This window comes from Carassius gibelio, chromosome B13 (assembly GCF_023724105.1).
Source record: "Carassius gibelio isolate Cgi1373 ecotype wild population from Czech Republic chromosome B13, carGib1.2-hapl.c, whole genome shotgun sequence".
Classification (NCBI taxonomy): Eukaryota; Metazoa; Chordata; class Actinopteri; order Cypriniformes; family Cyprinidae; genus Carassius; species Carassius gibelio.
In genome coordinates this window covers 8,826,172-8,841,563 of record NC_068408.1, presented here as the reverse complement: position 1 = coordinate 8,841,563, position 15,392 = coordinate 8,826,172, and the positions used below count along the sequence as shown (strand labels likewise).

At 34.7% G+C, this 15,392-nt stretch overlaps 1 protein-coding gene across 5 annotated transcripts; it reads right to left on the bottom strand.

The window, feature by feature from the left end:
* Positions 1-95: 95 nt before the first annotated feature.
* Positions 96-11,635, bottom strand: zgc:153911 (uncharacterized protein LOC768172 homolog). Of its 5 annotated transcripts, XM_052572743.1 has the most exons (6): positions 11,417-11,583; positions 10,219-10,332; positions 9,862-10,007; positions 9,333-9,680; positions 8,936-9,220; positions 8,270-8,827 (listed from the first exon to the last, which is right to left on the bottom strand). In XM_052572743.1, exons 3-6 carry the CDS (start codon positions 9,929-9,931, stop codon positions 8,637-8,639), a joined length of 894 nt encoding a protein of 297 aa, XP_052428703.1. In that variant the 5' UTR covers positions 9,932-10,007; positions 10,219-10,332; positions 11,417-11,583; the 3' UTR covers positions 8,270-8,636. The 5 variants fall into 5 exon arrangements, with proteins under 5 accessions (XP_052428707.1, XP_052428705.1, XP_052428704.1 ...); XM_052572747.1 differs by lacking the exons at positions 8,270-8,827; positions 8,936-9,220; positions 9,333-9,680; positions 9,862-10,007; positions 10,219-10,332 and adding exons at positions 96-1,228; positions 1,322-1,606; positions 1,719-2,066; positions 3,820-3,908 and having other exon boundaries at positions 11,516-11,611; XM_052572745.1 differs by lacking the exons at positions 8,270-8,827; positions 8,936-9,220; positions 9,333-9,680; positions 9,862-10,007; positions 10,219-10,332 and adding exons at positions 96-1,228; positions 1,322-1,606; positions 1,719-2,066 and having other exon boundaries at positions 11,417-11,632.
* Positions 11,636-15,392: the final 3,757 nt, after the last annotated feature.

Below are 15,392 nucleotides of genomic sequence, written 5' to 3'. Positions count from 1 at the left end.
TCTGTTTGCACTAACTAACATGATTTTTTTTTTTAAAAGGGAAAAAAACTAGATGTACATGTATAGTCATGTTATGTGAAACAACACCGCTGAGATTCTTTGCATGTATGGACTTTATTTTTTTTTGATACAGTGTTTTCTTAATGTAATAAGATCCACCTATCACAGATGCAAGTATGACCGTTCTGAATAGAACATGTGGAATATTAAAATCACAAATATCATTAGTGGTTTTACACAGTCCATACAAATTGAAATATCTATACAGCACAGTACAAAAAGGTTTCACACACAAAAAAATAAAACCGTCAAAAAATGTTGATTTTGTAAATTCCATTTTTGACAATAAATAGTTAAAACATTAAAATAGTTAAAACGTTTTTAATTGACTGCAACCTCCCCCTGCCATCAGGTAAAATAAATGATCTCAATATTGAATATTGCACAGCAGAAAATAATGCTGCACATAATGTTGTGAGTGACAAAATTCTGGGCCTCTGAAGACTAGCACCAAAAAAAAGTCCAGGGGCCATGTGCATAAATTGTTTAGACTTGTCTTAAAAAGTGAATAATGCCATTTTCTTTTCTTATACTGGTCATAACTTTTTAAAATCAGTTTCTAAAATGTATACTGCTCTAATCTGCATTGAAATGCAAGACTGGTTACCCTTTGGCTAACTGGTAGTTTGTCAACATACATTTTAAGACAGTCATAACATGGCTTTATATATGCAACTGGCCTCTGGTTAGTTCAGATGGGAGAGACAATACAATTCTGTTTTATATGGCACTAGAATGATTGTTTGAAATGTTACGTACAGTAATGTAAAGGATCGGTGCATGTAACTAATAAAATTTGTACTATTTGTTAAAAGCTGCCAAGGTTAGTAAATAACATCAAATAAATATATAAATGCATTAGTCAACAACATTTGAAGTGGATCAAAACCTTCCATCAAAGTTGTCCTAAATCCTGTGTATTTAATTGTAAACAATATAAAAATCTATCTAATTGTAACATAAGCATTATGGGCTTATTAAACTTTTTCCATTAAGAAATTGGATTTAATTTCTGTAAAGCCATTTTGTTTTGTCTGTTCTCTTCTTTTTCCTGTAATGAACACAAACAATACACTCATCCCGATCAGCAGCAGGAGAAGAATAACTGGGATAAATAGGAAGCACCCATGACATCTGTATGTGGACTGTCCTTGACTGTTATTCTTATCTGTACAAACAAATTGAATTGAAATAAAGCAAAAATCAGTTAAACACTTATTCAAGAGCATATTAAAATGACTTCTGTTTTTTAAGTCCTTACCGGAGTAGAGCTGGATGTCTCTCCTGATGTCTTGTCTCAGGGGTTTGTTGTGCAGTAAGAACGTCAAAGAAGAATTTGACACATTCGTGAGATTTATCCAACTAGACACAACATAAAGTCCTGACTGTGTGTCCTGCATGAGGCGTGTTTGTGTCTGGTTAGTGATGTCTGAGTTCTCCATCAGCCACTGCAGTGTAGGAGAAGGGTAACCTCCATCTGAAGTCACCAGAAGATTCACTCCATCAGTTAACACTGAGAACTGCAGACGAGGTTCAGAGTAGAATGCTAAAAAACACAACAGTAAAATCCATTAAACACATGGGCAATTACACAAGGACCTTAAAATTGATTTACATGAATTTCTAATAACATTACTTAGCCCATGTTGCTTTGTTACCTCCAATTTTCACTCCAAAGCTCTTCTTCTGGCTGCCAGTGTTTGTGCTGACGGAGCAGGTGTACACACCGGCGTCCTGAACAGTGACTTTGTCCAGTCTGAGTGATGCGTTTCCTCTTGTCATCTCCTGAATGAAAAGACTGGTGCGGTTGACAAAATGCCGGTTCTGACGGTCGAGCTGGTCCTGACTGTAGTAGAAGCTGTGAACAACATCCAGTCCACGCTGCCAGGTGATAACGGTGCTTTTCAGATCCCATGAGCTGTCCACAGGGAAGGAGCAGCTGAGGATCAGCGCCTCGCCGTAAAACCCAGTGACAGTGTCTCTGGGAACAGTAATCTCAAACTCAGCTAGAAAGAGAAGGAGAGAGAAACAAGAACATTTGATTACCATAATCACTCGTTACTTGGTTGATGAGACGAGTATTTCAGTATGTTTATATCATTTAAAATTTTTGTTGTATTTATAAACCTTTATGAGGAACAATGTAATGATCTAGCTGTTGAGGCTGTAATGCATTTTTTTTTTAAACTAAGTAACTATCTTATTTACCTTTTTATAATCTGAAGAACCTTCTGTCGCCACAAAGAACCTTTTGTGAAACCGAAAGGTTCTTCAGATATTAAAGGTTCCTTATGCAATAGACAAAAAGTTCTTCTTTGGCATAATGAAAGAAGCAGCTTTATTTTTAAGAGTGAAGGATAAATGAAATGTGGGGATTGAACCACACTGAAACTCAAAAAAAAAAAAACTGTTTCCTTATGACATTATACATGAGTTCACGAGTTCACCCTTACATCTAATCTGAAGGCAAATAGTAGGCATATTTTGGCGTGCTGTCCTGGGGGAGGGGTCCGGGCCCGGAGCATAGCCCGAACCCAAATAACTCCCCCTATCCCAATTTGGGATAAATAGATTAGAAGTGAGGAGTTGGGGTGGAGGAGGGTTGCCGAAAAACTGTAGTGGGACAGGAGGTAGGAAGACTGGATATATATACGCGTGCGTGCTATAAGATGATTAGCTAAACGAGATGCACCTGTACCAAATTGGATGATTATCTGATCGTGCTTCTCCCGAACTTTGTTAATAAAACCACATTTATGAAAAACCCCTATGCCACCTACACCACAAATCAGGCAAAACAAGGAATGGATAATCGTTATTTTTAGTAAGTTGATAGGAATGCTGAATAGTCTCAATTTTGCTTGACTGATTGATAAATAGAGTAAAAGATCAGTTAGTTCTAAGCATTTCAGTAAGTTGAAGAATTTTAAGTTCTACTGAAACTCAAAATAAGTTTGTGATCATATTACGGCTGCTTTTTCTACATTTTAATTCAGTTTTTTAAAACTTTTTTCTGTTTACTCTTAGGACAGAAAAAAAATGTCACTAGGGTGGTAACCTTTTAAATTGTGCTAAAACTAAACACATTTATTTTTATAGTAATAATAAGTACCTTTAAGGTATTAAATAACCATTTGAGATTAATAAAGTACAAATATGTACCTTGTATCCTATGTATCTTAGGGTACTCGTAAACTGCTATGAACATAACACATTGTCATTATGCTACCCTATAAATGCAGAACACAGCATCTGTGCTGTAACAGAAGGGTTTGCTTCTGTTAATGTTTAGAGAAAGTGCCTATGTAACAATCATAATTTAAAAGACCTAGAATCTATTTTTTTCAGTTTCAGTGTTAACATATTACATATTTGATGTCCTTAACGTTACAACATTCTCTACTGAATAAAATTCAAAACACGTGCACTGCATAGACTACGTGTAAGCATGGATATCTTTTTAAAAAATAATAAATATGTTAAAGTTATCCTTAAGCTGTGGCATGCAGAGCCTATTGACTACTTATTTATGTTATTTTGAGAAGCCTAATGTTTGTTTAGCCCTGTTTTGGAGTCTTAGAATAAGTAATAATAATATAATTCTATTGTATAATATTGCAATCGTTCAGTTTTAGGCTACCTCTATGAATATAACGACTCTGTAAATATCGTCTGAATAATCTGGACTTTTTTGAGCGCCTCCTTAAAGATTATTTTAAGATTTTATGATAGTTTGAATAATTTATGAGAAATACTCACTGAAACATGAGGCTTTAAAAAGAAGGAGAGACAGGCACAACACTTTCAGGTTCATATCACGATCCACGGCCGTTGGTAACAGGAAAATCCTCTGGAAACCCCTGAATCACAGCAGATGAACTTTGAGATGGTGTCCGCTGTTGTCTGTCGGAGGAAGCAGTTCGAGATCAGCAGCAGAGATCCTGTCACGATCACACCTGACGAACTTTGAGATGTCAGTCCACAGCGCCATTCTATTTATCTTAAACTCCGCCTCTCTCCAGCGTCATAGTTTCGCTTGTCACTGATAAGAGAGAATTATATGGAACTGAACTCTCGTTTCATCTCTTTGTAGTAATATCAGATTTGTAGTAATATCCAAAAATAGATTGTTTGTGTCAAAATGATCCATTTTTCTTTTATGCCAGAAATCATTAGGATATTAGGCTATGTAAAGACCAGCGCTAGCCTACTATGAAGATATTTTTTGGACTTGTAATAATTGTATCTCGGCCAGATGTTGTCTTATTCTTACAAACCATCCATCAAACCATAATCCTATATTAAGATTTCAGATGATGTATAATTCTCAATTATTTATTTAATAATGCGAGATTATTTTTCTATTTTGTATTTTGTTTACTGTTACGTGATCTGCTTTTTTCAAATTTATATATTTATTTTAAATCTCTCTCTCCTCTTGTGAATTTTATTTTAATTTTTTTTTTCTTTTTGCTATGTATTTTTGCCTATTCTTGAACCCCTGGCTCTTTTCTGCGGCGCATGTTTTTTCACATTTGTATTTCCTAAGCAAGTGTTTAATACAAAAATAAATAAATACAAACAATAGAGAATGATCTTATATATAATTATATAGGCCTACATTATCATAGAAGTAGGCTACTAAACAAAAGCGGGATAATATGTATTAATAATGTTAATTACTATAGTATTAATATCAATTAATGTTTAAGAGCACGCGTTTTTTAAATATAATGTGGTGATGCCATTTAAGTTCTTGGGGATGAAATGGTATGTTTCCACAGGTATAAATGGAGATGAGACGTAGCCTACGTTAAAAAGGATCATTTGAGCCTCTTAATTCACAGTGGGGCTGAAGAATAATACGGACACGTTGAGTGAATGTTTAACTTTGTGAGTCTTTAACTTGAACACCATCAAGTGCGCGGGGCGGTGCGAGTAATGATCCACAGATATGTTATTATTTTCATTCATGCATGGGTTAAAGAGATGGTAATTTTTCTTTTTGTAAATCTAAAAGTTAGGTGGTGCATTTAAATGTAGGCTAGTAGTTTCCAGCAATCTGACCAGAGGACTTGAGGTGGTGGTATCTACAGTGGCAAAAAGCTACGTGTGTGTGCATTTTGATCGTTTGGAAATCTTTGTATTTGTTCTTACATGTTTTTGTTCTTGAATGATATTTTTAACAGCAAGACGAATACCCCAGTTCTGAAGTGGGTAGCCTACCTGTGAGTCCCGGGATAGTTTCCGGGGTGGGGTAGTCGAATCATTGCCATGATTGGTGCGGTTTAAAGCTTTTGTTGGCAGACTGCCACAGTAACAGCAACGCCCCAAATATTGTGTTGTATTGATCTAAGCTATTGGCTACTGTTGCTATCATAAAAAGCTCGTGATAAAGGCATATGCGAAACTCGCTTTTTAGTGCTTGTTTCATAACGCTTTTTATAGCTGTTTCATGATGTTATTTTGCTAACAATCTTCATCTTATTATCTCCCACTATGCATCTCTTTTCCTTCATGCAATCTCTTTCTTTCTCTCTCTCTCTCTCTCTCTCTCCCTCTTTCACACACACACACACACACATTGATTTATTGGCATAAATCATAGACGGAGTGTTTTACATAGAAGTGATATTTATTAAACCCCAATCCTCGCCATCCTAAATTAAACCCTAACACAAACTTCTACAGTTCACGAAGGACAGAACTTCATGAGATTAGCATTATCAGGTAAACAAACAATGCTACAAAAATAACAAAACGTTGTTTTTGCGTTGTCGTTATACTGGTTATTAAATTGCTTAAAGACAAAATTACAGACCCATAGCAACCCGAACAACGAGAATGGCAAGGACGCTCTCGACGCGCCTATCTGACATCACGGAAACATTACGTAATACGTCACAAGGCATGATTGTTTACATAAAAAACTGTAGTATCATAAAAAAAAAAACCCACTGTAGTATCATGTTATCAAAATCACACACTGAGGGCAGAGTAATTATTGGGGATTGTGCAACCCAAAGGTCAGTGACAGAGTTTGGACAAACTTGATATTAATTAGTATAAATTAATTTATTCAAGACAGTCCTGTTACTTGTTGGTCTAATGCAGTTTTAAAATGTTTGTCCAACAAAATGTAGTATAATATTTGTATATATGAACTATATATTTTATATTTTTATCAAATTTCCTAGATGTCCCCACAAGTATATTAATACTAGTAGGCCTACATTTTGACCTTGTGAGGACATTTTTTTCCCCCATAAGAAAACAAGCTTATAAATCATACAGAATAAAGTGTTTTAAAATGGTAAATGTTTTCAAAATAGCAGAAAGTTTTGTGTGAGGGGTAGGTTTAGGTGTTGGAAGATTTTATATTTTTCTGACTGTGCATTTAACTCTTTTATCTACATAACGACATAGGCCAATGATAATGCTTGCTTAATTTCTTCATAATACATTTATCAGTGCATCGTTTTGTATTATTTGTCTGATGATGTTCAGTTATCCATACTTCAACCATACATAACCAAAAGCATTTTACTATTCCACATGAATTAAGGTGATTTTGGCCTTTTATCAAATACTTTTCAGTGTCCCACATTAGGAACACAACTGTCCCACATTAGGAAGCTGCAAGCTGGAAGAGCACTAATATGTCTATAATTTATTTTATGAATGTCTTTTCTGCATTTTCTCTTATGATTTGTTCACATCCTGTTTTTTTTTTTATATTGATGCTTTTAAACAAATATTTATCGGGAGTGTTTATGCTGAGATTTCATGTAAATTTCATGGATGTAGCCACAGAAAAAAAGTAATGTAACTACTAATGTAACTAATTACTTTAAAAAATAAAGTAATCAGATCAGTAACTTGATTACTTTTAAAAGGAGTAATCAGTAATTTAATTACATTTTCAGAGAAACTTGCCCAACACTGCTCATTAATTCATTAATTGATTAATGAATTAATCATTGGCTGATTCATTCAGGAACAAAACAGCGTCATGTTGCTCAAAGACAGAAACTGTAATTATATATTTTGGCGAAATAGAGCAAAAACAGTCAATATTGTGTCTAAAACGTAAGTGTCTTAATATTAAACTCGTTTATTGAACTTCTGTATAAAATCAACATCACATTTGTAATCATGCTTCTTTTTGGTGGAAAAAAATCTTCACGTGATGCTGATTAACTATATGAAATGATATATATATATATATATATATATATATATATATATATATAAATGTTTGCCCCCCATCTTGAATTTTGTGATCATTCTAAATGCATTTTAATAAACGGAATCATGCAGCGAAAGAACGCCTAATTTACATGGTATAGCTCTTATGAGTTAAAGACAAATTAACTATAATTGTCCTTTTGGATTCTATTTCCACTGCGGGTGGCACTGGCACACTCTGGCACACCAGTGGCTATGCCACTGGAACATACTATACAGATGGATTATGTAAAAGTGTATGTGCACTATTGGCAGAACTATGAACATATGAACATAATTTACACTATTGCAAAGGACAATAAAGTGTATAGAAATTATTTCAGTGTGCAGATGGGTTACTCATTTTTTCTGGATGAACAGACAGTAGTGCAAGTAATAACAAGTTTACTGTTTTTTGCTTGTTGTAAATAAATAAATAAAGCAGTCAGATGTAGTGATGAGGAGGGGTGATGTCTGTGTGCACGTACCTGCTAGGGAGAGATACTGTATATACAATATCAGGAACACATGAAAGACTGCACAAGCTTGCCAAATTCTAATAGCTTTTTGTTTCTTTGTTTTCTCATCACACAAATTAAATTAAAAAATGTCTCTGGCTTCCACTTATAAAAGCTAAATCTTACATCTATATATTTTTATTATTTAGTTTAATAAAGTTCAGCAGGTTATACTCTTTGAAGGAGTTTAACAGATATCTCTTTGACCTTGTTTGTTAAGAGAAAGTGATTGGACAGAAGCTAGAATTGTTTTTCCAAACAACACCTCTTACAAATTGATTCCAATATACCATTTTGATTTCGAAGTAACATCCATCTGGAAAGGGGTTCTTATTGATCTGTAATAATTATTACAATGATAGGAAAAAATATATTTTAACTATTTGCACTATTAACTATTTCAACTCTGTCCCAAATATAATGTGCCAGCTTACCACAATCACACTTCACAGGAATTATAAAAAAAAAAAAATATTTACATTTAATGGAGAAGGGTTTCTACAGTAAGGAGAAGTCAAGTGCTACTTAAACCAGGCAGTATGTCCTGTATTACAGATGATAAGCTTGTGTGTCTGATGAAAACAACATTAAATGTATTACATTTTTATATTAAGTGTACATATCATCCAACGGTAATCTTCTACATTCCACGTCTCCTTCAAACCCCACTAAGTCCCATTTTACTTTTTCCGTTAAGCAGCTGCATTTCAGAATGGAATCCCATTTCCATAAAGCTGTTTAGTTTGGTCTGTTCTCTTGTCATTCATAAGTTTCATAAAAAAGGATAACTCTTAGTTGAAGTGGTTTTGTAACATAAGCAGTATGATCGTATTAAACTTTTTCCATTAAGAAATTGGATTTAATTTCTGTAAAGCCAATTTGTTTTGTCTGTTCTCTTCTTTTTCCTGTAATGAACACAAACAATACACTCATCCCGATCAGCAGCAGCAGAAGAATAACTGGGATAAATATGGAGCAACCATGACATCTGTATGCTGACTCTCCTTGTCTCTTACTCTTATCTGTACAAACAAATTGAATTGAAATAAAGCAAAAATCAGTTAAACACTCACATTTTATTGATGATTCAAGAGCATATTAAAATGACTTCTGTTTTTTTAAGTCCTTACCGGAGTAGAGCTGGATGTCTCTCCTGATGTCTTGTCTCAGGGGTGTGTTGTGCAGTAAGAACGTCAAAGAAGAATTTGACACATTCGTGAGATTTATCCAACTAGACACAACATAAAGTCCTGACTGTGTGTCCTGCATGAGGCGTGTTTGTGTCTGGTTAGTGATGTCTGAGTTCTCCATCAGCCACTGCAGTGTAGGAGAAGGGTAACCTCCATCTGAAGTCACCAGAAGATTCACTCCATCAGTTAACACTGAGAACTGCAGACGAGGTTCAGAGTAGAATGCTAAAAAACACAACAGTAAAAGCCATTAAACACATGGGCAATTACACAAGGACCTTAACATTGATTTACATGAATTTCTAATAACATTACTTAGCCCATGTTGCTTTGTTACCTCCAATTTTCACTCCAAAGCTCTTCTTCTGGCTGCCAGTGTTTGTGCTGACGGAGCAGGTGTACACACCGGCGTCCTGAACAGTGACTTTGTCCAGTCTGAGTGATGCGTTTCCTCTTGCCATCTCCTGAATGAAAAGACTGGTGCGGTTGACAAAATGTCTGTTCTGACGGTCAAGCTGGTCCTGACTGTAGTAGAATCTGTGTACAACATCTAGTCCACGCTGCCAGGTGATAACGGTGCTTTTCAGATCCCATGAGCTGTCCACAGGGAAGGAGCAGCTGAGGATCAGCGCCTCGCCGTAAAACCCAGTGACAGTGTCTCTGGGAACAGTAATCTCAAACTCAGCTAGGAAGTGAAGGAGAGAAATATATTAATCCTAAACATATACATTCTACATTATTGTTTTTGTTTAATCATAATACATAACCAAAGTTAAAGACTTTAACCTTATTACTCCAGTGCACTTTTCATAAAGAACAGTACTGAAATTCCATAATAATTTCAATAATTGCTCAAAATGACTCACTATAGCAGGGTGCTTTAAAAAGAAGCAGAAACAGGCAGAAAACTGTCACTCGAAGCTTAAGTGGGTTCATATTCACTGCGGCTGCAAACAGGTGAACTCCCTCCGTGAGGAGCTGGAGTCATCCGCGCAGATCAACACAAGCGATCCTGTTATGATCACACCAGATGAACTTTGTAACTTAAGTTTCTAAAATTACTCCAGCTAAACATACAGGTGAAACATAGTAAAATACGGGCTAAAAGTATTTAGCTATAGGTATCATTAGTTTCAAAGTCAATGTGATTGGGTAACCTAGACTTAATGAGATGCTTTCTATTAGATTTATTGAAGGTCATTTTAATCATTGGAAATACTCACTGAAACAGGAGCCTTCAAAAAGGAGAGACACTCAGAACACTTTCAGGTTCATATCACGGTCCACGGCCGTTGGTAAGAGGAAAATCCTCTGTAAATCCCTGAATTCCCTGAAATCTTTAAGCACACACATTTTTGAATATGACATGTTCAAAAGGTTGTGCTTTAATTTGTAGTAATAAATTCCTATTTTCTTAAACCGAGGTGCTGTTTAAAAAGGTTCCTAATATCCTTGTACATAAGCAGTGAAAAACACCTATGCCACATACATCTCACAAAACAGCACAATAACTGATATGAATTAATAGATCAATCCAGTAAAAGCAACCCCAAGTGCTCCTTGGGCACTGCAGCAATATGGCTGGCCACTGATCTGGGTGTGTGTGTACATGGATGGGTTAAAATAAGAGCACAAATTCCATCTGTGCAGTAACAGAAGCGTTTGCTTCTGTTATGGTTGAGAGAAAACGTCTTAAAATCAATGAAAAAGAAATGAATCAAAAGACACAAGCATTTTTGTTCAGGTTCAGTTTTGACATAATAGGCTACAGCATTTTGTCTTAAATGGTGTGTGTTTAACATTACAGTACTGAACAAAATTCACATTACATGCACTGCATACATGTATTGTTTCGTTTTTTTCGACTGCTTAAACACAAAATCTTTACTCGTCACACAGTTTCTGAAACCTGACACTCAAAACACCAGAACCACACACCAAATCTGCAAAACCATACAAATCTACAATTATTAGTTTTCAATTTCATAAAACACTTACTGCAAAACACAACACACAATTCTCTATGTAACAATAAAAATGTTTAACAGGAATTAAAATTATGGCAAAGGCATTTGCAAATGTTTGAGATGTTTTTGTGATATTTTGAATCCAGTGTTTTGTTCTGCAAGAGATGTGAGGCATTTTTTGTAAAATTATTGGATTTGTGTGTTTGTGTGAGTTATAAAAAAAATAAGCAAAGTTTTGAACATGTAAGCATTTGAACAAAACTGTAAAAAACTGTTTATTTATTTATTTATTTTTAAGTAATGTTGTTTCGCTGTATTTTATGGAGTCTTATAGGCAGAATATTTTCATATATTTCAGCTTTATGAATATAATAACTGTAAATATTTTGAGTGGCTCCTTAAAGGTTATTTTAAGATTTTATTATAGTTTGAATAATTTATGAGAAATACTCACTGAAACATGAGGCTTTAAAAAGAAGGAGAGACAGGCACAACACTTTCAGGTTCATATCACGATCCACGGCCGTTGGTAACAGGAAAATCCTCTGGAAACCCCTGAATCACAGCAGATGAACTTTGAGATGGTGTCCGCTGTTGTCTGTCGGAGGAAGCAGTTCGAGATCAGCAGCAGAGATCCTGTCACGATCACACCTGACGAACTTTGAGATGTCAGTCCACAGCGCCATTCTATTTATCTTAAACTCCGCCTCTCTCCAGCGTCATAGTTGCGCTTGTCACTGATAAGAGAGAATTATATGTGACCCTCGACCACAAAAACAGTCCTAATAAGTCTATGACAAAGTCCATTTCAAGGAATTCTATATAGTATATTTTAGGGCTGCATGATTCTGGATAAATTGAGAATCACGATTTTTTTGATCTCATATAGAGATCACGATTCTCCTACGATTCTTTATTATTATTATTATTACTATTAACATTATCATTATCACAAGTATATAAATTAATTATTTTATTTTGCAAGGATTCTTTAAATTGATCAAGTGTGACAAAGACATTTATAACAAAATATTTCTATTACACACAATTATTGTTCTTCTGAACTTTCTATCAAAGAAACCTGAAAATCTACTCATCTGTTTTCAACATAATACTAATAATAATAATAATAATAATAATAATGTTTTTTTTGAACGGCAAAACAGCATATTAGAATGATTTCTGAAGATCATGTGACACTGAAGACTGGAGTAATGATGCTGAAAATACAGCTGCACACCACAGAAATAAATTACATTTTAAAATACATTCAAGTGAAAGCAGTTATTTTAAATGGTAAAAAAAAATATTTCAAAACTTTACTGTTTTTGCTGTACTTTGGATCAGATAAATATAGTTTGGTGAGCAGAAGAGACTTTAAAAAAACATTACACATCTTATGGTTCAAAAACTTTTGACTGGTAGTGTATATATAATATATTTAAAACCCCAGTTTTTTTAATATTAGAATGATGAAAAAGTTGTTTAGATCACTGATTCAACGACTCACTCATAAACCTACTACACTTGTTTCATTTCTGTTTTTGAACGATTCTCTTGAATGAAAAATTAATTCATTGACAAATAAATTAAGACACTTGTCGCCACCTATTGGTGAAACAATGCAATCGACACAAACGTTATTTAAAGCTCAGTACTTTCAAAAGGGGATTTGTTATATTTTGATCGCTGCCATATAGACATCAATGTTTATATTTAAACTATAAACTTTATCCCAGTATTTCTGTGATAATATAAATGACTGTAAGACAGATATAATACTGTGTAGTTGAAAAGACTGTTTGTGAAGATGTTTCTTAACCAAACATGGTAAGAGCTCTCTCTGTGTCAGCGGCAGTTGAATGCACGGATTTGAATGATCCGGTAAGACTTTGTCAAAGGTTTAACAGACTCGGGGAATAGTTGTCTTTTAGAAATGAGATCGAGAGGGTGTCTGAATCGAGATCGCGATCTTTTAACGATTAATCGTGCAGCTCTAGTATATTTCTATAGTCTTTGTCTAGAGGATTATGTCTCCCTCCTGTAACAAACTTGTAACTAAAACTTTTAACGTGCTGATTTTTTGGTAATTTTGTGTAATTCTTAATTTAAAATATTCATTTGTTTTGTAGGAAAGATTGTTATGTTTATTGTTATGTGATCTGGTTCTCTTATATAGCCTATTTATTTTTACAGTGCCTATAATAAGTATTGAACGTAACATTTTTCCCAGTAGCCTAAATATATTAAAGGTGCTGCCGTTGACATGGCATGTTCACCAGATATCAGTAACAATCCAATAATCCATACAAAGATAACAATACAATACAACAATAAATTAATTTTTTAATAGGCCTAGTTCATACAAAAACAACTGGACTATACGTTTGGGATCATTGTCTTGCTGGAATGTCCACCCTTGTTTCATCTTCATCATCCTGGTAGATGACAGCAGATTTTTATCAAGAATGTCTTTCCTTTCTTCAGTTGCATGAATTTTGCCAGTGCTACACCATGATGTTTTGGTGTTTTTGGACCTCAAAAAATGGTGTGTATTACGGCATCCTAAGAGTCAAATTTTTGTCTCATCTGACCAGACTATAGTCTCCCAGTATTTCTTAGGCATGTCTAAATGTTGTGTGGTGAGAATGTATACAGGCCACGCAGCTGAGTTCATTAATTATTGTTTCTAGTTTCTAATTCCTGAAGCCCTCCACAAGTGATCCTTGGCTCTTGGACAACTCTTCTGATAATTATTTTCTCTCCTCTGTCAGAAATCTTGTGAGGAGCACCTGGTCATGACCGGTTTATGGTGAAATTTTGTTTTTTCCCCTTCTGCATTATGTGCCGCAACAGTGCTCACTGGAACATTCAGAAGTATAGAAATCCTTCTGTAAGCAATGCCATCAGCATATTTTGCAACAATATTGTTGCAAAGGTCTTGAGAAAGCTCTTTGCTTTTACCGATCATTAAATTTTTCTTGTGTGACACATTGGTCATGAGACACCTTCTTATGTGCCATCAGCTGGGGACTGAACCAATTTCCACTGACTAAGGGCAGGATTTCTTATTAATTACTGATAGATTTCAGCTGGTGTCTTGGATTTCTAAGCCTTTTTGCACCTCCCTTTCGTCTTGTGTCCAATACTTTTTCCCTGTCATCCTACTTTTTTTTTTTTTTTTTTTTATACACAAAACTTATTTTCTGAACTTATTTTTTTGCTTTCGTTGCATGTATTAATTGGATTGTTACCAACATCTGGTGAAAATTTCATGTCAACAGCACCTTCAGAAATATTTTTATTGAGAAAAATGCTGATGTTCAATAGTTATTTTACCTGCTGTATCTCTCTCTCTATCCTTAAACCCCGGGCTATTTTCCTTGGGGTAGGCTAAGTGAAACTTGGTTGTTTTCATAGCTCGTTTCGTAAGGATTTTTTAACGTTATTTTGCTAACAAATCTTAATCTTATTATCTCCCACTCCCACTCCCACCCACTCTTTCGATGAATATAATTTCCTTCATTCAATCTCTCTCTCTCTCTCTCTCTCTCTCTCGCACATACATTGATTTTTTTATTTATATTAATTGGCAATAATTATAGACGCAGTGTTTTATACTGAAGAGGTAGCCTATTAATCAAACCCCAATCCTCGCCATCCTAAATCTAACCCTATAACACCAAGGTCGTAGTTTTGGTTTGATATTTGTGGAGGTTGAATTGAGTTCAGGGTCATGCTCATTAAGGTTGATTTATTTGTTTGCTTGCTTGCTTTACTCTCCTGATATTTCAATAACAACTATGCAAAAATAAAATAAAGCATATTTCATTACTTTTTGAAACTTAAGGCTAGGATACTGGAAAAGTGCTCAATGTAGCTCCCCAGTACATTCAGCATCTGGCTCAGATTCGCGGTCTCAACCATAGTCTCAAAACTGTCGTTTTCAAATGACTTCAAAATGAATATTTTGTTCGCTTATTCACCACACTTATATTTAATTGCGTACAGTAATTGCTCTGAAGCTTATCCATTCAAACCAGTTCAGTTTTTGCTGCTGATATTCTTTTGTTCTATTCTTGCGGCAGTAAAACATCACGTCATCACATCAAACATTGCCGCCTTGAGGAATAAAGGTGAATGACACTTATTGAGTCATCAGATATTTAATTAATAAGGGTATCTGCAGAAAAAATATAAACTTAACACTATTACATATCTCAGGTCGCTAGTGACATTATAGCCTACAACTTTATACCAAAGGAAAAACAAATAGAAAACAGTGTTTTAAAGAGGGAGAAGAGAGGTATGCATTTGACCAATCAATCCACAAGGCTCTATCATGGGCTTAAAACACAGTCATTTATATAGTGTGACTATTCTCACAAGTGATGGCACGCTCTCCTATTGCGGTCTTTGATATTAAAATT